Source organism: Sorex fumeus, unplaced genomic scaffold, assembly GCF_029834395.1.
Source record: "Sorex fumeus unplaced genomic scaffold, SorFum_2.1 ptg000095l, whole genome shotgun sequence".
NCBI lineage: Eukaryota > Metazoa > Chordata > Mammalia > Eulipotyphla > Soricidae > Sorex > Sorex fumeus.
In genome coordinates, this window is record NW_026606152.1 from 1,184,717 (window position 1) to 1,192,387 (window position 7,671).

The window sequence follows — 7,671 nt, forward strand, 5'->3', positions numbered from 1 at the left end:
AGCATGGCCCTCGTCCGTCACCACGTTGTCGCCTGTCTGTCAGGACCCCGGTCTCAGCTGAGCTGGGTGTCCTTGCTGGTGTCTGGCTCCAGCGGGTGGCCCAGGGCAGAGGGGGGCGTTGGCCACACTGGGCAGTCGCCCATAGGGTGCGCGTGGCTCGAGCTGAGAGCACCCCACACAGGGGCCCCTCCTGTGTCTCTGGGCTCGGGCGAGGCGTGCGGGGCGCCCCGCAGCCATGTGACACTCCCTTCTCCCCCCAGTCTTCGCGCCTCGCGTCGTCGGCACGGCCGTGGCCAGGTACAACTTCGCCGCCCGGGACATGCGGGAGCTCTCGCTGCGGGAGGGGGACGTGGTGAAGATCTACAGCCGCGTCGGCGGGGACCGGGGCTGGTGGAAGGGCGAGACCCACGGCCGGGTGAGTGCCAAGCTGTCCCTTCTCGGGCGCGCGCGTGCGCGCGCACACGCAGCCAAGCTTGCCCCTCCCCCACCTAGTTCCACGGTGTCGAAGGCATGCTGCTGGGGGGGACCCGCAGCGTCTGTTCCTCTGGGCCTTCTCTCCTCCTCTCTTCCCCAGCTTCTCTGTCCACACCCCATCCCTGAAATCAACTCTTGGTTCCACCAAGTGTTCCCTACTTGGGTTTGGGGATCACTTTGTGGCACAGGTGCAGCCCCCAAAGGGGCTTGGTCTTGGTCTCGCAGTATCACTGGTGACCATGTCTGACCGTGTGTCCTCACCACCTCCACCTGCCCCTGCTCCCTGTGAGGCTCCTTCCGCGTTCCCTTCTGTCCCCACACTGCGGGGCTGCACCTCAGAGTGATCGCATTCTCTCGTGAAAGCATTCTCACTGTAAGCTGTCACTTTGCATTTTCAGACGTTTCAAACCGAGTGGCACCCCGCTGCCGCCCACAGGCCTGGCGCAGCCAGTGATGCCAGGGACACAGGTTCCTGCATCGATGACTTGCGGGTGGCCCGTGTGTGGTTTCCGTGTTCCTCGCCTTGTGTCTGTGTGTGTGTTACTTTTTCTCCCAGTTATCTGAGTCTTGTAACTCACACACCCTGGCCCCTTGCGTCTTTATTTCAGGTGTAGGTCGTTTTTGTTTTTCACATACTTGCTTCCTGATGTCAGGGAGTACCACCCCCACCCCCCACCCCCATCCCAGTCCACCGGTGTTTTCAGGAAAGGCATAGAGATGGCACTGGGGGCTGCCCTGCCTGTCTGCCCAAGTGCTTGGACCTGGTGAAGAGCGACTCTGGGCTGTGCCCCTAGTCCAGAGAGGTGTGTGATGGTCCCGGGATCAGCAATCATACGTATTCGATATGTGCTTTGGGAGGAACCCGTGCACAGAAGGCTCTTTCCTCGTCGTGCTTCGGTGCGTTCTCCAGAGCTCAGGGACACTGGCATGTGCCACACAGGTTTATCACAGACTGAGGTGCACCTTCCTGGCTCCCTCCTGTAATCGGCACTTACCCTGCAGGGTGACACTCTGAAATCAGTTTTCTCCAGTTCCCTCTGTTCATCATTGAAGAATTATATCTGCCAGGGCTGGAGCGATAGCACAGTGGGTAGGGCATTTGCCTTGCATGCAGCTGACCCGGGTTCAATTCCTGGCATCCCATATGGTCCCCCAAGCACCGCCAGGAGTAATTCCTGAGCTCATGAGCTAGGAGTAACCCAAGTATCACTCAGTGTGACCCAAAAAGAAAAAAAAAGAATTACACCTACCCTGTTGTTTCCGTGAGCTAGAGCGATAGCACAGCAGGTAGGGCGTTTGCCTTGCATGCAGCCAACCCGTCGACCCGAGTTCGATTCCTCTGCCCCTCTCGGAGAGCCCGGCAAGCTACCGAGAGTATCTCGCCCTCACGGCAAAGCCCAGCAAGCTGCCCGTGACGTATGCGATATGCCAAACACAGTAACAAGTCTCACACTGTTACTGGGCCCGCTTGAGCAAATCGATGAACAACGGGAGGACAGTGCAGGACAGTGCAGTGCAATGTTGTTCCGTCACGGTTGAAAGTGGTGGTTTTTCCTGTGTGTTTTTCCGCTCTGATCAGGAGGCGTGCACTGTAAGGAAAAAGCATTTGCTTCCCCCCTAGGAGATTGGCTGCTGCCTTGCTTTGGTGTTTTGTTTTGTTTCGGTGGGTGTTGTTTTTTTAAGATTTCTGAAATTGTGTCTATTTTAGGTGGGTGTTTTTGTTTATAATATATTTGGTTTTTGTTTTTATATATTTGTTTTTTAATATATGTTTTATATACGTGTGTGTGTGTGTGTGTGTGTGTGTGTTGGCCACGTGGCTGTGCTCAGTGCCTGCTCCTGGCTCTGTCCTTGGGGGGGGCCACTCGGGACAGGGTGCCAGGACTGACTGTGAGCCTCTGCAGAGCTGCCCAGCCCAAGCTGCCTTCTGGTAAGAGTGCCCAGCTCTCTGTGGCTGGCAGGGTGTTTTTCGGGTTTGAGTGCTGGATTGAGAAATTCAACAGCTTTCCCACTGTCCCGAGAGCCCCATCTCTGGAAAAGCCCGTTGACATTCTCACTCAGAGCCTTGGAAGAGCTGTGACCAGAGTGCCTGGGAGGGCTTGGCACACAGTTTCCTCTAATGGCCTCTGGGCTACTCTCTCTTCTCCAGTCTGGCTCCATCCTCACCTGACCCTGGCCTATGCCACGTGCTGTTGCGCTGTTGTGATGTCCACCTATTCTCTCTGGCTTCTGGGCCGTTGACTACTGCCATTGACCTGACTTCCTGTGTGTCATTTCTGACTTCCTTTGTGGTGGTTCTGGTTTTCTGTGTGTCAGTCCTGACACTGTGTCTGTCCTGTCTTCCCATTTGTCAGTCCTCTTGTGCTGTGAGTCTGTTCTGATGCTGCGTATCAGTCCTGACTTCCTGAATGCCTCTCCTGCCTGCTGTGTCCAGCCCCCTGGTCAGCCCTACTAGTGGATTCAACTGTTTCTTACACAGAGAAACTTGTCGAGTTTCTCTGGATTCCGATGAGCCTTTCTTTTCATCAATTTTCTGAAACCTGCAGACTGCAGTTCACATTTCCTGGGTGGCCCCAGGTGCCCGGAAGATGTCCTTTGGTTTCTGGCTCTCAGTTGTGCCCCTTGGGTCCTGCCAGCTCCAGCCCATGGCTCCCCCTGACCTCTGGCCTCTCTGGGGCAGGCCAGGTGTCCCGAAGCTCTCTCCTCACCAGCACGTCCCGTGCTTTCACATTTCGTACTCGCCTCGCACGAATGTGCACATGCCCCACTCGATAGAATATGCAGATGTGCCATTTGCAGACATGCTTACACATGTGTGTGCAAGCACACTTACCATCCACACGTGCACATGGAGGCAGCACACGCCTGAGGCATGCTCACCTGTGCACGTACATGTCTGTGGAGGCATGCTCACCCAAGCACACACACACGTGCACGTGGAGGTGTGTTTACCCATGCGCGCGCGCGCACACACACACAGAGGTGTGCCTGCTGTGCACAGTCTTACCTGCGCCCACTCTCGTTTGCAGATCGGCTGGTTCCCTTCGACGTACGTGGAGGAGGAGGGCGTCCAGTGACGCGGGAGTCTGGACAGGACATTCTTGGGAAGCTGCAGCTCTGGTCTCGCTCTGGCTCCAGGACTCCGGGGGCCGTGCCCGCCAGCATCTGTCTCCCCTAGGCTGCAGGCTGGGGCGGGCTTCCATAGAGGAGCGGTGGGCTGGCCCTGTGGGACTGTTGTCACTGGAGCCCCGAGCTGGGGAGTTCGGGGGTCTTGCCTGCCCCTCGGGGCCCTACTTCTTGCTGTTCTAGGGTGCCCGAGCCCAGGGCGGCCTGTTGGCTGTGCTCGGCTTCTCATGACCCCAGCAGCCAGCGTGTATAGAGACCCCCGGGGTGCGCCCCCCCCATGGTACTGTTCTTTGTCCTGAGTCCCAGGATGTCCCTGTGCCTGTCCTTGTCCTGCTGCCAGAGGCGTCATGGGAGAGACCGCCCGGGCCCTCTGCGCGTGCCACTCGCCCCGCCCCCGTGCCGTGAGCTGCCCGGGCTCGCCCCACACAAGTGCTCTTGGGGGCGCCTCTTTTCTCATGCTCCCCACGGACTCCTCCTGGGCCCGGGCTCACCCAGTTCCTATGTTCTCCACGTGTGTCACAGGGTCTGGCGACACTGGCCTAGCTCCCGTCCTCTCTAGTGGTACCCGGGCAGGGAGCAGCCTCATCCTGCTGCGGGTGCGTGCTCGTCCACGGGGCTCTGGGCTCGGCCCCATCGAGGGTGGGAGGAGGCGCCAGGCTGACGTGGCCTGTGGATGCCATCCCTGCGGGCGCGGCCCATGCACAGCCCCGGCCAGGCTCTCCATGCCGCTGTGTCTGCAAAGTTGTTTTGTGTTTTTGTCGTTGGGGCTTCGTTTGATCATGTTTGTTTGGGGGTTGGCTTGTTCATTTTGTAAGGTCGGGAACTTTGTCATGATTTCCTCCGAAGCTCCCATTCTGTCTGTGGGTACGAAGGAAGAGATTTCCAAGAGCAGAGCTGGGTGTCTGCGCCTGTCACCCGTCTCCTGGCCTGGGGCGCACTGCCGCCCGGGCCAGCTTCACGTGCGTCTGTCCCATGCCTGCTGTCTGGAAGCCTGTGGGGTGGTCGGCGGGCTCTGCGCCATAGGGGGCAGGCGGGCGGGGGGGGTGGAGGGGTGGCCGTGGGCCGGAGATTAGCTGTGAACACGTAGGAGCCTCATGCATGCGGGTCGGGGCCTGGGGGTCCCACCGGTGGTGGGACTCTCGAAGAGCAGAACTGTACATTTGCCAATGGGGTTTTTCAGACCACGGTTTTTACTGCCAATAAACCTGCGTTCTTTGCCGTGGGCGTGGCCGCGGCCTTGCCAGGGAGGAGAGTGCACGCGTCCGTCTGTCTTCATGAGCACGTCCAGCCTGGTCAGCCATGGGAGGCGATTCAGGACGTGGACACCAGCCCTGGCCCGCCGGAGCGGTGGGCACTGTGGCCCGCAGGCAGCAGAAGACTCCTTGCTCCCAGGAGAGCGTCTCGAGGCGTCCTCACCCCCCGCCTTCATCGCCCCGCTCTGCGCTTCTCCAGCACACGGGCTTTGTTCCGGAACTTCCGGCCCATGGTGGATGCTGGAGGTCCTGCGGCTGCAGCAGGGCCCCAGCTTGGGCCTCCCCGTTGCCCATGACACTCGGCAGGGCGGAGCACCTGCTCCAGTCCATGTGGGAAGTGGACGCCAAAGGGTCATCTGGACAGAGAGCCCCAGATTTGCTTGACTTGCCAACTCCTCTGTAGACAGTAAAAATCCCTCACTACCTCCCCTCCCCACCTCCTCCTGCTGCAAATGGGACCCTGAGAAGTGCACAGCGCACGTGGGCACCACTGGTCTGGATTAACACGGCAGGGAACGCTTCACAGGCCTGGGGCCCTGTACAGAAAAGCCAGGTCACCACTGGCATTGTAAAACGAAGGAGGCCCCCATGGGGACTGTGGGCGAGTGGTGGCCTCCGTCACTAACTGTGCGGGACCACATACACGGCTCCTGGCTCAGGGGTCAGCAGACAGCTCAGAGGGGACAGTGACTGGGGAGGACATGGCCCTGTTCCTAAGACCAGGAACAACGTGTTAGGGACGGGGGCAGGGCCCAGGGTCCCTGTGGACATTTCCATCCCCAAGCTGGGGACACTCACGGGATGTCCCTGGCTGGCCACAGGGAAGAGCTGGGCGGGCAGGTCCTCCCCAAGCAGGGGTCTTCTGGCCTGTGGAACCCCACTGAGGAGCGGACGTGACCGCTGCGTGTGACTGGTGCTGCCTCTGGGGCCTGCTTGCAGCAAAGAGAGTTTGCAGGGAGGTCTGGGACACTGGCCCGCCACAGCTGCAGTGAGGCAGGCCCGGCTCTGCACCCCCAGGAGCAGCTGCTGTGGGCAGAACGGCTGCAGGGAGAAGGCAGGACACTGGGAACAAGCCTCTGCACACGCACCCTGGGGAGAAGCCTGGGAGCCCATTCCGCCCGCGGGAGGGTGCTGGCCAGTGGAAATGGACACTCACAAAGAGAGCGAGGGACTTCGAGAAGAAAATGCCCAGAGTTCAACAACACACGAGTGGGCAGTGGGGACCCGCCCCGCTGCCCCTCATGGCCAGAGTAAGCCGCAGCCGGTCCTGGAGTGTGGGGTCTGCGGGGAGGGCACGCTGGCCCCTCTGCCAACCTGGGAGCAGATTCAGCACCTCCATCCTCAGGACAGGAGGCTGCCGGCCCCTAGCGTCTGCAGCCCCCACCCCGCGAGCCTGGCGGCCCGGGCGGGAGCTCCTGGGACCCCTAACTGGGCTCCCCGGCTCACTGCTGGTCCCCAGAAGGGGCTCCGGCCCTGGCCCCAGGCTCCAGGATCCCTCCAGGGACATGCGGGTTTCCTCGGCCCCTCCCATTAGTTGTTAGGCGGTCACGTGGCTGCAAAGGCAGCTGGGAGAGGTAGTTCTCGGTGGGGAACGTGTGGACAGCCACGAGGCTGGGCACTGGCCTTGCTGCAGCCCTCGGGCACGTGTGCAGCCAGGCTGACGCAGGCAGTTGGAGGGCGCTGAGCTGGCGCTGCCCGCCGCAGGACCTCCTGGGGCGGATGTCCCCGATCCCCGGGTCAGTGGCCCCAACTCTCACCCCGAAGACCTTCCGTCCCGCTGGCCGCCCTCCCTGGCTGCTTCCTGCTCTGGGGTTCATGTGCTCAGCGCAGGGGAAATGGGGTGTCTGCGCGTGGGGGTCAGGGGGTAGTGGGAACCCGCATAGGGCGGGGCAGTCCCTGGAGCAGGGTGGGTCTGGATAGGGCCCCCCCCCCATCTCCCAACTCTGCGGATGGGCAGGCTAGGGCCTGGTGCCCACAGCTGCTGTTTCCTGATAAGAGAGCAGTTGGGAGATGCAGGCGGAGCGAGAGGTCCCCCGCTGTGACCCGTGGGAGCTGTTTCTGCTGAGGCCCAACCTTTCGGGGCTGCCTGACCAGAGCTCCCCGAAGCATCTGGACAACAGTCCAGACCCAGAGGGTTCAGGAGACACCCCACCCATCACTGCAGCACTTCTCGGTCACTTCTGGGGCCCTCATGCTCTGGAGCAGCTCCATGGGGCTGGGAGTCCTGGTTGGTCTGGGGAGTGGGCACAGCTGATGGGGTGTGGGGGGTCCGCACCCAGTGGTGCTCAGGGCTGCTGCAGGATGCTGGGGACGATCTCTGGTTGGGGGTGCGTGGACGCGCCTTCACTGCTGTACTGTTTCTTCAGCCCCCTCAATTTTTAAAAATGTCACTGGAAAAATAAAATCGTTGTTTGTCAATGCAGCCCTCAGGTGCTGTTCAGGTCCGGGGTGTGACGGGGAGCACAGGGCATGTGCTGGGGGTACGAGTCCCGAATCCACATGTTCCCCAAGCAGCACCAGGCACGGTTCCTGCAACAAATGAAAAATAACAAGTAGTTCTGGAAGCTTCCCTGGTCTGAGGCTGGCGCCGGTGCCTCTGCTGTGCTCTCCCGTCTCTCGCCTCTGCGCTCGCCTGTGTGTGCCAGTTTTCACCCTGAGTTGCGCACATCACCCGTCCAGCACGGGCCTGACGCCACGGCCACCCCTGGAGGCGCTGCCCCAAGGCCACTGCACCAGGTCCTGGCCAGGCGCCACCTGCGACCGTGTCACCCAGCGTCACCTCACAGGGACACACAGTCCCTCCGGCCTCTCCCCCTGC

General features: G+C 60.9%; 1 protein-coding gene across 4 annotated transcripts in view; it reads left to right on the plus strand.

The window, feature by feature from the left end:
- The window catches only part of VAV2 (vav guanine nucleotide exchange factor 2), a 46,235-nt gene extending 42,166 nt beyond the window's left edge, over positions 1 to 4,069 (plus strand). For 3 of the 4 annotated variants that reach the window (XM_056132724.1, XM_056132726.1, XM_056132727.1), the window contains 2 exons: positions 261 to 415; positions 3,504 to 3,618. In XM_056132724.1, coding sequence (XP_055988699.1) covers positions 261 to 415; positions 3,504 to 3,551 — 203 coding nt within the window. In that variant the 3' untranslated portion in view covers positions 3,552 to 3,618. Of the gene's footprint in view, positions 1 to 260; positions 416 to 3,503 lie in introns of all 4 variants that reach the window. The other variant, XM_056132723.1, reaches the window with a different exon arrangement.
- Positions 4,070 to 7,671: the final 3,602 nt, after the last annotated feature.